We start from the raw sequence: 22,780 nt of genomic DNA on the forward strand, positions 1-22,780 counted from the left end.
AGGCTTGATTGCGTGGCATTTCTAGACGGTTTTGGTGAAGGTGAGGTTCATAAATGTTATTGGTATTCAGCAACAGGTTTGATTGTTAGGTGGTGGCATTTGAAGGCAAGGATTTTCAAGGATGGTAGCAGCAACGGTTGCTGTTTTCGGTGATGTAGAGGTTAGAAACAAGTGGTGTAGAGGTTGGGTTCCATGGGCGATCTGTCAGTGAAGTGGTTCATGGTGAAGGCGGTGTTTGGAAAAAAATGGTTGATAGTTCTGTGAATAGGGGAGGCTACAAAAAAAAAAAAGCGGTCGGATTTTGACTTTAAGGGGTGTGCTCCGGTGGTGGTTGGTCGGAAGTGGTGGATCAATGGTTTTTAAGAGTTAACAGAAGCGGGAGGAAGAGAGATAAGTAAAAGGAAAGCGGGGGTAGGGATGTTGGGTTTGTTTTTTCAAATTAATAATAATTATTATAACATTTAAATTAATTGGAAATGAAATACAAAAGGGCATAATAGTCATTTTATGACTTGTAAGGGATGAAGTTTGCAAATTTAAACTTACGAGGGATGAAGCATGCAACTTTTAACCAAATGAGGGATGGTCCGAATTAATTTTTGAAAATAGGGACTAAACGTGCTTTCTGGCACCTACACGAGGCACGATTGGTGTAATTTACCCAAGTTATTATGAATAGAAAGGGTCATTTCTGTAATTTATACGAAAACAAATAAAGTTTGTATGTCCAGAAAAATCACGTGTATATGAGTCTTCCCTATTATTAAGTTGTAAACAATGCATTATAGGAAGTACTTTTAGCTCCAGTATTTTCATTTCACAAACTCAAGGTTGGTATCTCCATTCCTAATAATTGCCTTTCCTAAATGCCACTTGTCCCCTCCTTAAACCCCAACAATCCACGTGTCATTCTTCTGCCTCTATTCTCACTTCTTTTCCCGCCCATTTCCTACTTCAGGAATGTATATCATATCCTAAAAATTAGCTCTTTGGTTACGTTATTGTCCCTGCATTCAAACAAATTTTGAATTTTCAATTTCATATCTACTCATATCCCATATAATCAGCATTGGTTTTGAATTAATTGATCTTTTACCAAATATATAGCCATCAAATTAGGAATTAAATCACGATTAGAATATTCTCTTCTCCTATTCATTGCATTTATAAATACCGAACCCCTAAATATTTTTATATGTTTTGACGACTTTCTGTTTCTTCATCTCTACAAAGTGCAAAGTACCATCTTTTATCGTACATTTCAATCCATAAGGTTAGTGTAAAACAAGATAATTATACTTTCTTTTATTCTGTTTATTTCTATCTTCTTCTCCATCAGGTTGGTGTAAAACTACTTTGCAATGAACTTTAAGATCCTATATTGCACTATACATTAAATTCGAACATAAATTAATTGTGTATAATTTTTTACTCGCAGTGCAGTTTTTTTTCCTCAATTTGACTTTCACAAATGACTGTTTTGCTACACCATGATATTTAAATAATTATAATTCAGAACCATATTTGAATAAATTAAAAACTTATGATAGCAGTAAAAATGTCTGTCATAGAATACATATGTGCTTATCCAAATCTCCATCTCCATTCTTAATAATTGAGATAAAAGGAGGTATCTATTGAGGCAGTGAATATATTTTGATATTTTTTTTCTCTATTGACTATTTTGTTTATAACCCGCAAACTAATTGTAGGAAAATAAATATTCATGAAAGAAAGTGGGGCTGTCCTATACAAGTAGGCAATAATGCTTTCTTCATTCAATTAAGTTTGAAAACAAAATTAATTTGACTGCAATTTTCATATTCATAGATTTTCAGAATTTCATTTCTGCAAACATTATTTACTATTGAGATTACATATGATATGAAACTCTTCAATCTGACTTTTACCAATGACTTTTTTGCCCCTTTATTTGTAATTTAGCAATTTTGGCAAAACATCAAGATCCCATGAAAAGGAAGTATGAAAATAAACAAAAGAAATAATGTGTACAGAATTTTGGCAATAATGCTTTCTTTTGTCTTGTATAGTTTAAAAGTATACTTCTTTTAACAATTTGCAATTTGGACTTCTTTATGCAAGTAAATAATGACACTTTGACTACTTTTCATATGCAAAGTCAGTTTCAATATCTTACAACAATTTGTAGTAGTCTAAATTTCTTATTGACACCGAAGTATGAAGTCACACACAAGATTTAGTTTTATTATTCTAATTCTTTCTTATGAGAGTAGAAAAATTACCTGTCATAGAATACATATGTGCTTATCTTGTCTCTTATTTAATTAATTTTTATTTTTTCTCCTTTTATTGCAGATAAATGGCAACACCAAATATTAGCTTCATATCTGATATGGATGTAACTAGGGATGGCTAGGCTTTCAAGCTTCATGTCATCTCCATCTCCATGCTTAATAAAAACCTCCTTTAAATGCCACATGTCACCGTTTTACTCCACCTTCTTGCCACATGTCACTTCCACACCTATGTTCTGCCTGCTTTTCCCGCCCATTTCTTGCAGTTAAACATCAACATCTTCATCTCCTATTAATCAGCAAATCAGTTATAATACTCCAACATTCTATCATTGAAAGCATTATATTCACGTTTGAATTTTGTACATAAAATAAGTATAAAGATATGATATCAGTTATTGATAATTCAATCACATTATCTTTTACCAAAAATAACTCCAACATAATAGGAATGCAATCGATCTCCTAAATTATTCTTTATTGACATTTTCAGAACTATCAATCGATACTTCTTCTCCATCTCTGCAAACTACCATCTGGTTAGTATAAAACAAAAATTTGTTCACTGATGTCAGTTTATGTGATGTACAATATCTTTTTTTTTCTTCTTCTCCTTCTGTTTTTAATACCTTCCTTTGATTATTTATGTGGTAAACAAATGGTATAATGTCAGTTTATGATCATTTACACTTCTGTTTCTGTCCCTTTTTTTGAACAACCTAATATTTGTTAAAAACCTACTAACACTTTTCGGAAACCTAATCATTGAGTTCCACTTCCAAGTCTATTAGCATCTACGTATAGATATATATTGATCATTCCCTGTACTGATTCTCAGAATTTTTTAAACTTTTTTTTTTTTTATTATGGGTGTCTTCTATAACCCAATTCTTACCTGCAAAACTTCCATCAATGAAAATAACAAAATGATGTAAATTAAAATAAATAATTTTTTTACATAATAAGTGAAAAAATGAGTACGTGAAGTAAATATATATTTTTCCTTTTTTGCTTTCAGAAGTAATAATGCAACAAGAACAGAGAAAACTCTCATCGATTTCATGTAGATTCTTTCATTTCTTAGATGTTTTCACTTGTATGTAAAGAAACAGTACGGACATCAGAATGTCACAAACCAAGGTCCTACCTAAGCATTCAATGATAGTGAGCATAAAAAAAGATACAATATTTATGCTACAGGGAAAATGTATGCTATTTTTTTTACTTAATAACTAGTACAACAATGAAATTGGCATGTAGTAGCATTCTACAACTAATACCACTTATGTCCCTTAGCTTACTGTTGTATGTTTTTTTCTGTTCATTTGTTACTGTGTGTCAACTTACATTGATTTGTTAAACTTTATATATGTTACTGCGTGTCTATATATATATGTACCCAACAGTTATTAACAATTTACTTAGCACATATTATAGCAACCTACTTTTAATTCTTTAATTTTTCTTCATGTAACTGTTATTCATCCCAACTTGAAGGGATCATTTAGGTATTAATTATTATTTTACTCTAATAGTGGATGGTTTGGTACAATTAAAAGAACAAAGGGAAAATAGGGCAATTTGGTCCTGTAATGGTTGTTACCAAAACTCCAACATTCAATACAACTAAAATGCTATTTATTTTTTATTTTTTCCATTTGTTTACTCAACGGGCCAAAAATGTAATGTAGTTTTGTTATTATAATTACATTTAATACACATTTAGCATTTTTAAATTAAAAAAAGACCATATTACCCCTACTAACTTTTCATGTTTTGGTATTTCTACTTATTTCTTAGGGACGTCATATATAAATTTTTAGTACTTTTTATTATTCCATTTTCAGTTTTTCCTATTAGAGCCATATTCTTTATAAAATTATTTCCTATTATAGCCATAGACTTTATAAAATGATTTCTTAACTAAAACAATGCCTTAAATGAAAAAAATAGTAAAACAGATCTTTGTAATATAGAAGTATGGAACTATGATGTTATAGTACACAAATAGTTGTAAGTAAGTTGTTGTATGCTACAACTATATTACTACAACTGGGAAGAAGAGACTTACATGTATTACTACAACTGGGCAATTGACTTTTTCTACTTTATCAACATGAATGATCATTTACACTCATGTATTAACACACCAAGTCACCAACCAATTCCTAAAAACATTTGATAAAAACGAATATTTAAATGGGAAAGCAAACACAACATATATATTTCATTTTAATGAAATTCATATGAAAAAAAATTAATATGGAGAAGTTGTTGTAGATTAGAAGTATAATCATATGATCCAACATAAAACAACGTCAACTTTATCCCAAATAAAAAAGAACAGGATGACCAAATTTAAATCTGAATTATTAAGGGAAAAATAGTTGAAGGGCATTTTGGGAATTAACTTAAAAAAGTTAAACCAAAATGTCACTTTCACCGGATATGAATCCTACTTTTCATTCCAACATTGCATTAAACCATAATTTTCTTTTCTTTTTGGTGAAATGTCTCTGAGTAGATCTTACGAGAGACCACAAAATTCAACAATGATATTTTTAATTAGAAAAAAGACCATATTAGCTTCCAAAACCCCAACTCAAAATACAAAACATGTGCATCCACTTGTGCTGGATTCAGCTATGTGTGCAACTCTCAATGGGCGCATAGATAATACAATCTGTATGACTTCCTTTTGCTTTTGCTTACAAGTGAATGATTGGATTTAACTTTTCTTACTATTTTTTATCCTTATTCTCTTTTGTATTTCATTTTAATCTTCAATTTTCTTATTTACGTTTATAGTTTAAGTTGAATTTAAACAAAATTTCTTTGTAAAATGAGATTGTATACACAAAATATGAAAGTAAATCATTAAAATAAATTTCTTTTTAATTTTGAATATAATCGATCAAGAATAATCTCCTAATTTATAGCATTTTCGATTTTCAAAACTGCAGAGTTATATTTGGTGAAAAATTTCAGAGTACCTGATCATTTCAAATACACCCAGTCTTCATCTAAATAACGTCTTTTGGCTATCTTGATTATTCCTGCATATTCAACAGGTAAGTGATTATATGTAAATATTTATATTTTCATAGAATAATAAAGAAATGTGAACAATAGATTGAGGGATATGTTGAATCTTAGCATTGTATTTGGATTAACACTTCCAATTTCACAGCCTTGGTCCTGATTTGCAATCGACAACTGCAAAAGGTGTTTAATCTAATTTGTTTGGAACAAACGATGGTATGATGTGTGCCGAAGAAGTGAGTTCGCCTTAAGGTTTCTGGTATGCAGTCTCTGCATACACATTTGGGGGTATACGGTTAGTGCAAGAAATTGGGTAGTTTTTGTGCTACCGTACGTCTCTCGAAAGGGTTATTGGTATACGGTTAGTAATACTGTACGTGTTTCACTATAATTTAAAATATCATTTAAAATTTAAAATATCATTTTATAATAATTTTATATATTATGGTCAACAATTCTATAAGTAAATCTAATTTATATATCATTATGCATGTGAACATTTTAATTAATTTTTTTAAACGTACTAAATATCATCAAAACATATTAAATATAATTTATTAAATATAAATAACATAAATATGTAAATTGTAAATTGTTTCAAGATAATCGATTACCCACTATGATTTTGAAATATCATTTATTTACTATTCGAGTTATAGGAGATAGGTCTGGCAATCGTGTCGTGTTCGAGTTGGCGTGTCGCGGGTTGGTGGGTTTGGAACATAAACCCATATATGATCCGCCAACCTATTTATTTATACGGGTTCACAGGTTAGCGGGTTCATGGGTCAGATTTGGGTTCATGGGTCCGAATTTTAGACATTTAAGTCTTAAGCATCCAAATGAAAAGTAAAAACATTCATAGAAACATGTTACAGACTTAGCCTTATAGGTTACGACTTACGACCTTAGATCATCCACCACGAGTCAAAATGTCAAAACAGTCAAATGGTCTATGAATAAATGATATATATTATATAACACTTATTAAATATTAATACTTGATACATAAATATATTTAAAAATAAAATAATTTTTTTATTAAGAATATAAACGGGTTGGCGGGTCAACCCATTTATTTTTTGAGAAACCCATATATGACCCGTTTAATAAACGGGTTGGCGGGTTAGCGGGTTGGCGGGTTGAAAAACTCAACCCAAACCCATTTATTTCGTGTCGTGTCGCGGGTCGTGTCGCGTGTCGTGTCGAGAATTATCAACTCTAATAGGAGATACGAATCGTCTCTAACAATTACTCTAATATTATTTATTTAATTTTTAAATTTACTTTATTATTTTTTATTAACTTGTGATGGCCATTGGCTATTTGGATCACTTTAATTATTAGCAGATATAAGGATTTTTATCCGTATTGAAGTTCGATATTGTGTATAAAGAAGTTTTAAAAATTTTATAGAAACATTGTATAATTTTATTATTTATATCAATTATTTTATTAATTAAATTACCGTCAGTTCACCATTTTAATTCATAATTTTCTGTGTTTATTTATTTTTATTATATTATAATAGTTTTTAAATGTCATATAACAACGTCATTTACATGATCATAACTTTCTCTTTTAATATATATTCAAATTTATAATGCAATGTACAAAATCATAACTTTATAACATATATACAAATACAAATTGTCTAACGGATATTCAAATTACTTTACTTTCATAGTTTCAATTAATCATTATATAATATGAATTTACCGGCAAAACATCTATATTTATAAATTTAAAAAAAAAGTTATCATTGCTCAATAATTACCTTATAACTTAATTAAAAATATATTTTTTTTCCTTTCTTATCCGTGATACCACGGGTTATAACCTAGTTTGTATATTTTTATAATATCAGAAAGTTACTTTGTTGGTGAACGTCATGTAGTTGTGAACATGTAAGAGTTATGGTTGTAAAATAGATCAAAATGGTTAATAAGTTAAATACTTTAAAATTCTAAAAACATAAATTGTAGATTTCGAAATTTTAGGACTGGTTGTAGAGTTTTCATTACTCTAAATGCATCTATCTATTGATCTGCTAAGATACCATGATGATATTGAAATGATTAAAATTGAGAAGAGTATAATTCTTATGTATAGGTGAAAAACTACGTATTCAACTACTGATAAATTGGGAAAGGATTGTGCTTAATGAGAGAAACAAACTTTGACTCTTTTGAAGTTGATGGAGAACCAGTACTTGAATGCTCATTGGTAGGGCTGGTTACATTAAGGTATAAAATGAAATGTTCATTAGTAATAGCCTTCCTTAGACTCTTAGCTGGAATATCATTTAGTATTTCTGAGATTAGATTATTTTGTGTTGGTTGGGTTCAAATAAATGAATATTCGAGATTTATGGGTGATATGATATGAATTGCATAAATTTTGGTGTCAAGTTCTAAATGAATTTACTCAGGACAAAATCACAGAACTTAACATTTTAAGACTTGTTTTAGACTATCATCTTTATTTCTCTTTCAGATTTTGTTTTTTAAACTTTCAATCGCAGATAAGTGCGGGCAAAAATCTTATATGTGCATGTATCCATAAGTACATAAACCATTGAGCTTCCCTCTTTATATTTCTTTTAGTAAAATCTTTTAGCTACCTTTTTAAAATAAAAACTTTACAAGCTAATCTAAACAAAAACTAGCCATGTGCCCCATGACTGATTTGATGCATGGTGCAGCTATTGATAACAGAGATTTGGATTTTTGTAGCATGCTTATTTGGTGCATACAAAACTGGTTGTTAATCTAACCAACTATAGCATTGTACTTCCAGATTGTATTTCTTACTATTATATTATACATCTAAAGATTATTATAATAACAAATCAAATGAAAGTAAGTTGCTATTTGTATGCGGATGACACCCATGTAATTGGGGAAATTTTTTAATTGTACAACGATGTAAAATAAATAAATGAAACTAAGATGCTATTATGGGAGTTTGAGAAAAAACCACATGGCACATGTTATGGTTAGATATATATTTTTATAAAATTAATATTACAACCTAATAAAGAGGAAATAATAATCTACAATATATACCACAAACTATTGTTTTTGGTTATTTCTAATATCCCCCTTAAGCGAAACGGTGGCGGACCCAAACGTAGCATGGCACGAAAAAAGTCGAACGGAGTATGTGGAAGACTTTTGGTTAAGATATCAGCTACGTGATGCTGAGTGTGCATAAATTTGGTGTACAGTTTCCCGGATGAAATAAGTTCATGAATAAAATGATAAACGAGATCAATATGCTTTGATCATTTCTTCATGCATGGCTTGAAGCCATTTAGGGTTCTTGGAAGAGTACTTGAAACCTTTTGGATCATGTTCTGAAAAAAGTGTTATATGTAACAGATGAAATTCAAGACTTTCCAAATCCGCCATATATTTGTGTTTAAAGCACTTGCTTTTGCTAGGGTAGTCATATAGTGAATACTAGATATGTGAGGATGTATCGAACCATTATTAGTGGCCGAGGAGGGATGAAATTCATGCATACAGGGCTGCTCGGAATTTGGAGATGAAGGTTTTGACATGGGGGCTGGTTGTTGCATACAACCTGAAACGAGTTCGTTAGGAGCTGAATTTTGCAAGACTATAGGAGATGATTGTAAGTCAATATGGGGAGCTTTATGCAATGGCATAGCCAGGATTTTGTGCTTTGTGCTAGGGTAGGCCAAAAATTTTACAAAATATAAAAGAGTAGCAAAATACTTCAAATGATAACAAAATGTAATAATGTATGCATTTTAAAAGTAAATTGTTCATTTAAGTTGCACACGACACTCTCTTACATCATTAAAATCGTCTAAAATAGAGTCTATACTAAAAATCTTAGGGACATCTTTCTCGATGTAAAGAATCAGATTATCAGTAATAAAATCATCATCCATTTTATTACGCAGTCGATTCTTCACAATTTTCATGGCGGAAAATGCACGCTCAGTAGTTGCAGTAGACACCGGTAGGGTCAACACAAGCCAAATCAACCTGTCAATAAGATAGTAATGACTCGATTTTCCTGTCTCTACCAAACCTTGACATACTTCAACAATAGATGACAAATTCCCTAAAAATGGATGGTCCTTCACATCAGCTTCAAAGTGCTTCAATTGAAATTTTAAAACATCTATTTTCTGTTCTATGAAATCAAGATAATAATATTTTTTTTGCAAGTTTGCAAATAGAATCAAAATTGAAGCATTTATATCCCTCTTTCGGATCCAAAGAAGCACTAAGTTCTAAAAGCTATACAACTCTTTCATTGAACTTTGTGTCAATTTCCTGTAACTGAAAATCAATTGTTTCATTAAATATATCAAAATGACAGTGATGCTCAATAGTAATATGACCTCCCTTCCTGTTGCTTCTCCCTTCAAAATAAGGATCTTTGAATTCTGGAATTTCAATGTCATGTTGCTTACAAAGCTCAATTATGTCATTAAGAAAAGAGCCCCATTCATTATCTCTAAGGGTTTCAATCAATTTCTTCGTATGGGAGACCATTGTGATTGCACTTATGATGTTTTGTGACTTTTGTTGTAAAGCTTGACAAAGAATATCAGTAATTCCCAAAATCTGTTTCATCATATGTAAAATGAAAACAAACTCAAAAGATGTCATTCTTTTCAATGCAATACTAGCATCACCTTTTGTTTAATAATTAGAGCCTGCTTTTTTATGTTTTCCAAAACTGTACAAGTTGGATTATACATCCGAAGAAGACTACTAATAGAATTATAATGTGAGCTCCAATAAGTTTCTCCGGCACACTTTAAAGTACCAATCTGATTAGCCCCTTTACCACTTTCAATTTCACCAGATTCTAGCAATTCTGCAATTTTAGCAGCTTGAGCAGCTTGTAGCTCATCTTGGCGTTTACAAGAAGCACCTACGACATTCACAATGAAAGATAAATTTTGGAAAAATTCATGTATAGAGTTTACTTCTCTAGCTGCTGCAACCAATGCAAGTTGTAACCTATGGGCCATACAATGTATATAATAAGCACATGGATAATCCTTAAGAAATAATGCTTGTAATCCCTTCCATTCACCACGCATGTTGCTAGCTCCATCATACCCCTGTTCACGAAGATTCTCAATGGCAAGCTTGTAAGAAGTAAGAGTTGCACATATAGAAGAATACAAAGTGGAAGATGATGTATCTTTGACATGGACAAGATCAAAAAATCATTCTTGTATGTAACCTTTTTTGTCAACATATCGAAGAACAATGGCCATTTGTTCTTTCTTACTTTCATCACTTGCCTCATCCACGATTATGCAATATTTAGAATCACAAATATCTTCAACTATCTTTTTTTGCACTTTCTCAGCAAAAACATGTAAAATTTCTTTCTCAACCTCAGGTGAAGTATATTTTGTGTTGCTGGGTGCATTTTCTAAAACGACATTTGCAACCTCTTCATCATAGGAAGTCGTGTGTTTAATCAACTCAATGATGTTCCCACGATTTTTCTCATCATGTCCCCTAAAAGCAATCCCCTGAAATGAAAGAAAACAACATCTATTGATGTTTTCACCTTAGCCTATTCTTTACAATTTGATCAACAAATTGTTTTTGCATCACTTTATCAATATGTACTGATTGATTCATCAAAGTATCACAAAATCGTACATCAATATTATGTTGAGAGTTTGACCCTTCTCCTATATGTTTAAAAAATGAACAATATTTCCCTTTAACTTTGTTCCAGTTTTTAAAACCCTTGATTCTAAATGCATCATGACCATTATGTGTATTTGATTCTTCAAGAAAAAGATAGCAAAAAAAAACAATATGCATTATCTTTAGTTTTAGAATACTCAATCCAAGGAAATTCGGACCATTTATATTATTTATATTCTTACATAAATTCTTATTCTATCATATATATATATATATATATATATATATATATATATATATATATATATATATATATATCTAATTTAAAATTATGACATGCAAATACGTGTCATCTTCATTTATGACAGGGGCTTTAATGATATGCAATGTGTGTCCTAAACGCGCGTCTTAAGGTTACGACACCCAAATGTGTGTCGTCTTCCTTTATGACAGGGCATTCCTTGATACACATTGCGTGTCGTAACTGCGTGTCGTAAATTCATGTCGTAAATGCGTGTCATAAATACGCGTCGTAAATGCGCATCATAAATAGACGACATGCAAAAGCGTGTCATCTCTCGTTATGACAGGGCCATCCTTGACACGCATTTGCACGTCATCTGAGCATTTTACGACACGCATTGAACGTTGTAAAATGTTGTTTTTCTAACAGTGTTTTTTGCAACATCACAAAATTTTGTAACCTCGTATTCAAAATTCCGAGCATGATATTGTTGGATTAGTGTCTAAGTCCATAACTATATTTGGTATATACTTGACCCGATTGAGCATGGTCCTTTTAGGTTGCCTTCACCAAAGCAACTTGACAGGAATGATTTATGGAGAAAGAGGATATTATGGTTTATTAATATATTATTAGAATAATATATTAAAAGAGAAATTATATTAATTAGTTAATTAATTTTGGTTAAATAATTAATTAAGAATTAATTATTGTGACTAAAAGAGATTAATTAATTAAAGGGGACTAGATTGAAATTATTGGATAATTGAACAATGGGATGTGAATCTCCTTGGATTATAGTATGGACGAAAATAAGAGGGAAGCCCATCTCATTTTCGTCCAAGGCCTAGATTCTAGAAGATTTATTGGACTGCTTAAGGCCTAAGCTATCCAATTAGAGTTTTGACTGAAACCCTAGCAGCACAAGTATATAAAGACCCCTAGGGCTTTAGAAATCTGCTACCCTTGCCTCTAAGAGTTCTAGAGCCGATTTTCAAGAGCCTACATTCCTTCTTCAAGATCATTCAATTGCTTGTGGTGTTTGTAAGCCATTAGAGGTGTTACATTTGTGACACTAAGCTCGAAAGTTTGAAGATTCAAGATCTTTGCTACACAACAAGAGGTAACATTCTTATTTGATTAATTATGTAGATCTTAAGTTTTTGTAGTATGCTAGATTAGGGTATTCAAGTCTTGGATAAATTGCATGTACAATATAGAAACCTAGATCCAAGCATTAGGGTTTTTGCATGAGCACATAAGATTGTTCTTTTGTGTAAAACTCCTCAGTGGTATCAGAGCCTTGATTGGTTTCTATTGTATTTGATACCTTGTATGTTCATCTTGCTTGCAAAATCTATTTTTTGGTACTCTGCCTGACATACTCAACGAGTCACTTGCTGGAATCGGCGAGTCAGCCCAACTCGGCGTGTCCGGACGTCAGACAGAGGGAATTTCGGGATTTTATGCCTATTTTGCTATGGAATAATTGCCAAAACATTTTTAATTGATAAATACAAATTTTATTGATATTGTGTGATTATCCTTGTCAAAATAAAAGATAATTTCAAATCAATTGAATAATTATTTCCTTATGTGATAAAAATTGATTATTTGAATTATTTGATGAATTATCTTGCATAAAATTGGACTAGGTCAAAATTAGGTAACCACCAATTAATTTTTTAATTGTATTATTTGAATTTTGATGTAGAATGTTCCTGATAAAGTTTTGAAAAGTTTCAGAACTTGTCTTCAAGTTTTGAAATTTAAATTTTTGATTAAAAGTTTAATTTTGAATTATTTAAATTTCAAACCCTAGAATTTTACAAGTTTAAAATTCAATCCTTATACTATATTATAATATTATAAGACTAATATATATATATATATATATATATATATATATATATAATTAATGCTAGTGTTACCGTTAGTAGGCCTCATTCACGAAGCCGATCTATAAGGGGGTATAAGGTTGTTGCCTATAAAATGGTAGCTTGATGGGTGTCCACTCTCACCCACTGCTTTCTTGATTGCTGGAGGGTCGTTATCCGAACGGGTAGGATAGGGAAAATAATTTCTCATTATAAGTATAATGAATATTACAAAGTAACTAAATGTTTTTACAAAATTCCCAATCTTAGTTACTTTAGGTAAAATGTGAAAATGATGCTATTCCATGGAATTACACATTGTACCCTTGCCGAGACATTAGTGGAGCATGTGTGGTTAACCGGCACACTAATTTGGGATTGGTATTGGTAGCGAAGGGTGACTCGATGTTTGTCATAGATCAATGGAGCGTGTGTGGCTAACCGACACATTGATTAGGTGATAATGACATTGAATGCACCATGTACATTCGCATGGTTATTCACACCTTGTTTGTGATCGTCGGTATCCAAGTTACCGACTCGAAGGGCATATCAAGATTTAAACATGCCATTGAAAAGTTCAATGAATCTCAAAAGATCTAGGAGTTTTCAATACATTTAAAACTTAATCTCCTTTTCGTTTTTCATGGTGGAAATTAGTGAATCATCATTCACTTACCTTCAAAGTATTTGCATGTTAGATTACAACATCCCTTTTCTAATTTGTAAATAATTTTGTTGGATCCTAGCCCTAATTTCTCATTTGGGTGTTTAATTAGGGATTCATATCTAATCAAACTTGTCTCTTTTTTATTTCAGATGTCTAATGCAAACAACAACGTTTCTGGTTCCTTTAGCTCATTCTCACTCATGAATTTGTATGGGAGAGTGATCTTTGACGGGTCCAATTTCAATGATTGGATCCACAACATTCGGATGGCCACTCGTTACGAGGACAAGGAGTATGTCCTCTACGAGAAGCTGAAGGAAATCAACTTCAACACTGCTTCTGCTGAAGAGATCACTGCATTTTAGGCCCATGAGTGTGATGCTACAAAAGTCCATTGCATCATGCTGGAAACTATGACTGCAGACCTCCAAAAGTCCTATGAGGACATGTATCCCTTTGAGATGCATCAAGATCTGTTGGACCGGTACCACCAAAGCGCTAGACAGGAGAGGTACGAGATCATCACTTCGAAGATCACTGCTAAGATGGGTAATGGAGAGTCCCCTACTTCTTATTTGCAAAAGATGTAGAGGTATGTTGATCGCATCATGAAGTTAAATGTTAACTTCGATGAAGCTGGCGATTGACATCATCCTTCACTCCTTGCTTCCCTGCTACAACGAGTTCCGCATGACCTACTATATGAACAAGGAGGAGGTCACTTTGAGCAGGCTTCAAGGCTTGTTGAGGACTGCTGAGAGCAACCTCAAAGATAAATTTGTTGCATCATCCACTCCTACTACTGCCCCTGTCTTGGCTATTAGGCAGGGAGAGTGAAAGAAGAGGAAGGCTCCCTCCAAGAACCACCATAAGGGAAAGTCCCATAATGGTTCCTCTTCTAGTGGAACCAAAGTTGGTTCTACTGCACACTTTTCCAACCCTAAGGATGCAGAGTGCTACTACTGCCATGAGAAGGGGCACTGGAAACGAATTTGCCCGAAATATCTGCAGGATATTAAGGATAGAAAGATAAAACCATCCTTCATAGGTATGTATACCATTCAATCTAACAACTCATCACATGCTATTTCATGGGTTCTTGATACAAGATCTGGTTTTCACATTTGTTCTGGCTTGCAGGGCCTACGAAGAAGTAGGGATGTGGAGCATGGGAAGATAAACCTGATTATGGGAAACAGAAGAGCGTCGCCTGTCACCAAGATTGGAGTCTACTCTTTAGTGCTTAGTAATGGGCTAGGAGTAGATTTGAATAATTGTTGCTATTCGCCAAAAATGGCAAGAAACATCATTTATTTTCATGGTTTATATAAACAAGGATTTAGATTTTCGTTTGATAATGAAAAAGGTTCTATTAATGTTTCTTTAATGGTGTTTTCTATTTTGAAGCATTGCCTTGTAATGGAATATATGAAACTGTGTGTGTTGTAGACAACTTAGGAAATGATGTGTTGCATATCGATTCGTCCAATAGTTTGGACAAAGCATGCTTGTGGAATTGTCGTCTTGGACATGTTAACAAGAAACGCATAGCCCAACTTCAAAAGGATGGAGTCTTGGAGTCATTTGACCTTAGGGACGATGATGTGTGTGAGTCTTGTTTGCTTGGAAAGATGACCAAGTCACCATTCACTGGAACTTGTGAAAGGGGTGAGAGTTTATTGGATCTCATACATACATATGTATGTGGTCCCTTTAGATCCACCACAAGGGATGCTTGCCGCTTCTATGTGACTTTCACTGATGATTTTAGCAGATATGGGTATATCTAGTTAATCAAGCACAAGTCAGAAACCTTTGAAAGTTCAAAGAGTTTAAAAATGAAGTGGAGAATCAGTTAAGATGCTTCGATCTGATCGAGGTGGTGAGTATCTTAGTCTTGAATTCGACGACTATCTAAAGGAATGCGGGATCTGTAACGACGTAAATTTCAAAATAATTTTTCACATTTTAAAAACACACTTTCATTCATAATTGTTATAAAAATGTCATTGTATCACATAACAATCCATAACATTACATCCCAAGATCATAATATATAAAATTCCTCATGTGTGTACTGATCAAGCCGGCGCCTTCCCGCGATCCTCACTGGAACCTGAAACACATAACACAACACTGTAAGCATAAATGCTTACCGAGTTCCCCAAAATACCACATACAACACATACGCCTTTCCAGGCCATAACTCTGTGGAACCTTTCGGTCCAAGTGTCTCAGGGGAATTCCGTCCCGAATCCCGGTAGACCTTTCGGTCCTACCCGTATCGACCTTCTGGTCCATATCATACATAGCATACATAACATATACATATCATATATCAACATGTAGCACATATATCTCATAGCATATAAGACCTTCCGGTCACACATAGGTACCCTTCCAGGTACAGTATAGTGAGAAGACTCACCTCGGTATCTCGAATAGTCTCGCACTCGAACGCACAGGTTTAGCCCCCGCCTAAACACATAACAATACTCTCCAATAAATAACGGCTCTCAAAGGCTAGATTAAATCCACTCTATAATTTCCACGGAAGGGTAAAAGACCATTTTACCCCTCCCTGACCCAAAAGTCCAAAGGTTGACCAAAACCCTAAAAGTCAACGAAAGTCATCAGAAGGCAATACGCGACGCGTACCTTCTCTGTACGTGGGGCGTACGCTGATGAACCGCAATCGGGGTCTCAACCCCTTACGTTGCGCGTACTGAGAGTTACGCCCAACGTAAGTCTCAGTTTCAGCCATTCCATGGATTTTGGTCTTAAACGGTTAAGACACTCCTTCAACTTCCAGATCTGACTCTCCTTAAGCCTCTTATCCCATAAAGTCGGAACCTTTAAGCATTGGCATGGCTGTAAAGGTCCCTACACCCTCTGACACCTTTCCTTTTTCCTTCCAAAGATCTAGATCTCATGCATGGCTCAATATATACGTCCAAGATTGCATTTTTATGAGCATACAACTCTTATAGTCCTTAAATATGATAGATCTAGGCCAATGGAGACCATATGCTCATAAAGTCTCCATCTTGGGACCAAAAACCCTAGAAATTGGTCCAAGAGGCACACAACACAAATGACAATGCAAGTTTTGAGCTTTTTACATCAGGAAGAAGCTCCAACCTCTGAAAAGCTCGGATCTACTCTTTCCTACAAACCTCTAGCCTCCAAAATGACCTCTTCTTCTCTTCCACCACCTTGAAATGACACTTAGAAGCTTAGAACACCAACACACTAGCTAGAAACGAAGGAGGACTCTCTTTTAGGGTTTCACTCTCTAGAATTGAGGCTAAGGTCAAGGCCATAGCATTCCTTTTATAGTACACAAGCCCCAAATTAGGGTTTACACCTGGGCTCGCTACGCCCAGTGTAACCCTGGGTATGCCCAGCGTACCCAGGCGAGTCCGCATCCAAATTAAGCGCGCGAGTATGCGCAACGTACTCCTCTGTACGCCCAACATGCTCACAAGCCTAACTCTTTTACTAAAGGGAATTAACTTGACATCTTGGGAAAAGGAGAAGGGTTAAATAGCTTTACCTGAATTTCGGGATGTTACAATTCTCCCCCACTAGAACCAGACTTTGCCCTCGAAGTCTCATGTCGAAAAAAACTCCGGATGCTGCTCCTGCATCTCCGACTCTGGCTCCCAAGTCAGCTCGGACCCTCTCCGATGCTGCCACTGAACCTGAACCAGGGGCACCTCCTTGTTCCTCAGAACCTTGATCTTCCGATCCAAGATTGCGATCGGCCTCTCAACCAAATTCAGACTCGCGTCCACCTGGATATCCTCCAACGGTACGAATGGCGACTCACGGCTATACACTTCCTCAGATGAGACACGCGGAAAGGTATCATGAATCTGGCCCAACTCCGCAAGTAGCTCCAAACGATATGCTACTCTGCCCACCCTCGCGATCACCCTAAACGACCCAATATACCGGGGCCCCAGCTTGCCCCTCTTCCTGAATCGAATCACTCCTTTCCACGGAGAAACTTTTAGGAGTGCAAAATCCCCGACTTGAAACTCGAGCTCGGATCGTCGCCTGTCCGCATAACTTTTTTGGCGACTCTGATCAGCTGTCAACAACCTCTGTCGGACTTGCTGTATCTGCTTTGATGTTTGAAGCACTATCTCAGTGCTGCCCATCACTCACTGCCCTACCTCTCCCCAACATATGGGAGTCCGACACCTCCTCCCATACAACAACTCAAAAGGAGGCATACCAGTGCTCGAATGGTGGTTGTTGTTATAAGAAAACTCAGCCAATGATATATATGTGTCCTAACTCCCTCTGAAGTCCAACACACATGCCCAAAGCATGTATTCGAGCGTCTGAATCGTCCGCAAGAAAGTGAGCGCTCTTCGTCAGTAGGTCGATGATCACCCAAATTGCATCGACACCCCTCGCCGTCTTCGGAAACTTAGTGATGAAATCAATAGAAATCTTTTCCCACTTCCAGTGGGGAACCTCAAGTGGCTGCAACATGCCATGCGATCGCTGGTGCTCGGCCTTAACCCTATGAAGGTTAAGCACCTCTCAACAAACCATGCTACATCCCTCTTCATACATGGCCACCAATAATCCTTCTTCAAATCCAAATACATCTTAGTGGCCCCGGGATGGATCGAAAATCTCGATTTATGTGCCTCCTCCATCAAGGTGGTGCGCGCTCTGCCTGCATACGACACCCAATTTCCTATGATTTTAGACTCTACACCAATTCATTAGCATTCAAACATTCATTAATTCTAACAATCCCATAATCATAAGAATCATTAGGGACTTTATCGAATTCTGAGATTTTCTTCTCAAAATCATTGGAAATTGTATCGATTTTCTCTCTTTCGTAAACCAAGAATGGCAATAACTTCCTATGTTGTTGTTTGCATATTTTAGACGAATGATGAAGTTCAGTTAATTTTGCATACATCCTTTTAGCATTATTACAGTAGATATTTCGTTGTTTCATTAACATAACATTGTATGCACTAACCGACTCCCTATCTAGAGTAATATTATTCACTTGTAGCTCTCGACTATCTATTTGACTCCACTTAGACTCCAATTTTTTTTGAGAATCTAGCAACAAAGTTTTTGATCACTCAGCTTCACTACTAATAGAGATTAGCATGTCATTAACATAAGAGAGAGTATCATCAAAATAAGAGAAAATAGTAAGATAAGAACTCGGAGGAATGTTAAAATATTCAAGAAGAGAACGTATCTTTGATGTCATAGGAGATTTGTCTGCTCCTGTCGACACGAAGCATTTCCCAGTAATGTTTTCCTCTTCTGAACTACCCTCTTCGAATCTTGCATACATAGCACCATGGGTAGGGTTTGTCATTTCTTCATCGTCGAAACAGAAGACCAAATCTGGTAGGTTCCATCCCCTTCAACTCCTCCCTTCGCAACCAGTGACAATCCTTTAGTTCTTTCTCTCACCTCTTCCAACCTTTCGACATAATACGCCTCGTCTTTAACTCTCTCCCTTTTCTCCTCTTTCTTTCTCAACATGCAATCTTCTGCAAGATGATTTTCACCATTGCAGTAATTATAGTTGAACCCTGAATCTCCTTCCGACTTCTTCTCAGCCTTCTCAACAACATTCTTGCTCTCTTTCTTCTCTTCCTTTGACTTGACTCTCATTCCTTTCCCAAATGAGGTCTTTCCCTTGAATTCATTGTTGCTTTGTATTTAGGATTGAAAGGCTTCTTAAAGAACTTTTTCACTTTATTGTTGGAATAGTACACCGTAACCTGATATTCCGAATTCATCAAGAATCCTTCATCTTCATAACTAACTTGCTCAACAACCTCGATCTCAAAATCCTTTGTTGACACCTTCGGCATCAATGCATGTGGAACTCCCAGTTTCATCTTCCATTCTTCAACCATCTCATTGATTTTGCTCTCATGAGATTTTAGCACATTATACAAGTCTCCCAATGAATAGCCATCGAAGCTTTACTGAGTCTTAATCATCAAGCTGATATCCGTCCACTCTTTTCGCATACCCATTAGGAATATGAGATTGTATTCAAGAGTTGAACGTGCGACTCCATATCGATTACATTTGAATGTCAACTCATTCAAGCGATCATAATAGAGTTTGATGGTTTCACTTTCCTTTTGCTTGAATTCCCGAAGTTCTAGCAAACACTGTTTCACCGAGCTCTTCTTCGTCTTCTCACTTTCTTGATACTTTTCCTTCAAAGTATCCCAGATCTCTTTAGCAGTCTTGCAACTTCTAACAAAATTGTAAACAACTAGTGGAAGAGCACCACGAAGTTCGCGAAGAAACTTTTTATCATTCGCTTTTTGTTTATCAGCTTGCAAGGCAACATCGGCAGAAGAACCTGTTGTTCCAATTTGTTCTAGTCTTCCTGGATGGTAATTACCACTTGTATCACAACACCATGGATCCTCGTCGATCCCGTTGAGGTAATCCTTCATGCGATCTGCACATTGCTGGTAGTACTATGGAATAAGCATTAGCATCTTAGTGGAAGATCCAAGCAGATGAGAAAAGCAAGACATAGTGTTCATGTTGAAATTTGCCATTGTTGTACGGACTAAAATGATGAAAAAAATTCAGAAAAGGAGATCTAACGGATAAATCTTTCCGAAAATGTTTAGAAAACACTCGATTAATCAAATGATTGTCGAATCGTAACAAATCACTCAAGTAAAACTATTCTTCTTATTCAAAAGTGCGGAAATCTTTTGAATCAGAAAGAATGATTCGAAACATTAGAAAAAGACGAGAAAACCAGAAAAATGATTGATTGTATCCTGCTCTGATACCAAATGTTGTGTGTTCGAATCGAGTATTAAGAACAAAATCAAGAACAGGAAGTGTTAAGAACACATATGTAAATAAATTTTGTTTGGCTCGTTGATTACGTCTGAACAATACAAGAACACAAGAGAGAAAAAGCACTAAAGCTCCAAAAGCTTCCTCTCGACTCCTATACCTACCCTATTTATAGGGTGATATAGACGCGAACAAAAAATATGTAAGGGCTAAAAGTTTAAGCTTCATCCTCTAAAACTGCCTTACATAATACATACATTCGAAGTAAATAACTTCGACATCGACACTATCCAGGCCTAAATGTACTTCGGCACCTCACTATATATTTCGAACCTTACACCCTTACCGCTCTAAAAACATCAAAATCGGTCGCACCACTTTGCTTGTGCAAGGAAATTAAGTTTGTTGTAGATGGAATTGAAATTGTTGTACTTCCTGCTTATTAGAGTCCACTTGCTACTCAACATATCGTGATTGCGATAATTTCCATCATTCTTAAAAATAGTCCAAAATTTGCCAGTCACAACTTCCCAAAAAGCGACTTTTCTTATATCATTTCTCTGAGTGAATTTTTTGATGTCCCGCACCACGACACTCCCAAAGCTTATTCTTTCTCAGTAGTCCACCATGTTGAAGGTTCATCTTCCGATTGCTCCACCTCGACCGCTTTTCCTTTTCCTTCTTGCTTTCCCTTTGTTGGCCATTTTTTCCGACTCCCCCCCCCCCAAACTCCCATCTTGGGAACCGCTTCATGTATGGGTGGTGGTTGTGTGATATTTTTGTTACATATTAGCGAATGTGTTGAAAATGTTTTGTGGAAGGGTTATAGGGAATTGTAGTGGGGGTGAGGCGGGATTGAAAAAGTTGTCGGAAAATGAAAGTTGTGGTGTGCATTGGGAGTTAAGGATGTTAGCGTACATCTTATATTGTGCAAAACCAAGAGGAGAGGATGTGTTGTGTTTGGAGGAGGAATGTTGAGATTTTGATCCATATTGTGTTATGTGTAAATAATGAAGTGAAAAATAAACGTTTGTAAAAATGAAGTGAAAATGTGTGTGTGTGTGTGTATATATATATATATATATATATATATATATATATATATATATATATATATATATATATATATATATATATATTATGAGTAAAAGTTGATTTTTTACATTTTGACCATTCATCAACTAATCTTTTTTTTTACCATTGCCAAAAAATCGATGCCTTTCCTCCCGTTGCCATAATAACGATCAGTAATGTAACACCAAAAAAGGGACCGGAGGCGGTGTTTATTAGGTCGCCACGATGAAAAAACGGCAACTCTCGTTGCCCATACCGAGTTGTCTGACGAAAAATATCTTGAATTTGATTAGACAACGTCAAGTGAATATTTTAAGGACAAGATATTAATTTTGTTTTTTTTATTTTTTCGTACTTGTTATTGATTTAATTCATGATAATTTGGAAAACTTTGAAAATTTACAATAAATTTGAAGAAGCGTTCTTGTTTATTTTTTACGGAATAAAAAGATAAAATACTTCTAGTATATTATAATATAATATAATATTATTCGACAATATTGATATTTATAAAAAAAATTCAAAACTTCAAATAAATAGTTTTTTTTTTCAAAAGCTGAAAATCTCTTCTTAATTTTTATATAGTTCTACGCTTTAGATTTCATGTTTATTGTTGGAAAGAACTTTATTTTGCAAATAAATTTCTTTAATAAAAAATGCATTATTTACAAATATATTAATTACAGTTGAATTTCAGAAATTAATATATTTTTTGTTTTTTTTATCAGTTTTATATTAAATTTATTCAATTTTTTCTTTAAAATCAACCAAACACAACAAAAGAATATATATATATATATATATATATATATATATATATATATATATATATATATATATATATATATATATATATATATATATATATATATATATATATATAACACTCCATCTCATTGTATAAAACATACTCTAGTGTACTGGTTCAGCCAAGAACCAGAAACCGAATGAAGGAAGCGAATATCAAGGAAGCGAAGATCATAATCAAAATATGCCGTAGTGATAATTTCCTATTACCTAAAGATATGCCTCATCACATTAGGTTAATATTAAGTATCGATATTACATATTTATAGTATAGAGAACTCGAAATAACTCTA

At 34.2% G+C, this 22,780-nt stretch overlaps 1 protein-coding gene and 2 long non-coding RNA genes across 5 annotated transcripts; 1 reads left to right on the forward strand and 2 right to left on the reverse strand.

The window, feature by feature from the left end:
- Nucleotides 1-666: 666 nt before the first annotated feature.
- LOC145093820 (uncharacterized) lies at nucleotides 667-5,473 on the reverse strand. Of its 3 annotated transcripts, none has more exons than XR_013703103.1 (5): nucleotides 5,270-5,473; nucleotides 4,348-4,444; nucleotides 2,703-2,798; nucleotides 2,265-2,565; nucleotides 667-1,007 (listed from the first exon to the last, which is right to left on the reverse strand). It is a non-coding gene; the product is annotated as an uncharacterized LOC145093820 (long non-coding RNA). The 3 variants fall into 3 exon arrangements; XR_013703101.1 differs by having other exon boundaries at nucleotides 2,703-2,812; XR_013703102.1 differs by lacking the exon at nucleotides 2,703-2,798 and having other exon boundaries at nucleotides 669-1,007.
- Nucleotides 4,809-8,931, forward strand: LOC145093821 (uncharacterized). Its single transcript, XR_013703104.1, has 4 exons — nucleotides 4,809-4,961; nucleotides 5,240-5,347; nucleotides 5,467-5,679; nucleotides 7,431-8,931. It is a non-coding gene; the product is annotated as an uncharacterized LOC145093821 (long non-coding RNA).
- A 180-nt stretch (nucleotides 8,932-9,111) lies between these two features.
- LOC145096141 (uncharacterized) lies at nucleotides 9,112-11,155 on the reverse strand. Its single transcript, XM_079033910.1, has 6 exons — nucleotides 10,910-11,155; nucleotides 10,557-10,854; nucleotides 10,341-10,514; nucleotides 9,997-10,238; nucleotides 9,602-9,925; nucleotides 9,112-9,483 (listed from the first exon to the last, which is right to left on the reverse strand). Exons 1-6 carry the CDS (start codon nucleotides 11,153-11,155, stop codon nucleotides 9,112-9,114), a joined length of 1,656 nt encoding a protein of 551 aa, XP_078890036.1.
- Nucleotides 11,156-22,780: the final 11,625 nt, after the last annotated feature.

This window comes from Lactuca serriola, chromosome 3 (assembly GCF_051521515.1).
Source record: "Lactuca serriola cultivar US96UC23 chromosome 3, Lser_US96UC23_V15, whole genome shotgun sequence".
NCBI lineage: Eukaryota > Viridiplantae > Streptophyta > Magnoliopsida > Asterales > Asteraceae > Lactuca > Lactuca serriola.

Coding starts and splice junctions, on each gene's coding strand:
- LOC145096141 (XM_079033910.1), bottom strand. CDS start 11,155: ATGCATATTGTTTTTTTTTGCTATCTTTTTCTTGAAGAATCAAATACA. Junction 10,515..10,556: donor TCGATATGTTGACAAAAAAG/GTTACATACAAG, acceptor TCCATGTCAAAG/ATACATCATCTTCCACTTTG. Junction 10,239..10,340: donor ATGTGCTTATTATATACATT/GTATGGCCCATA, acceptor TGAATGTCGTAG/GTGCTTCTTGTAAACGCCAA.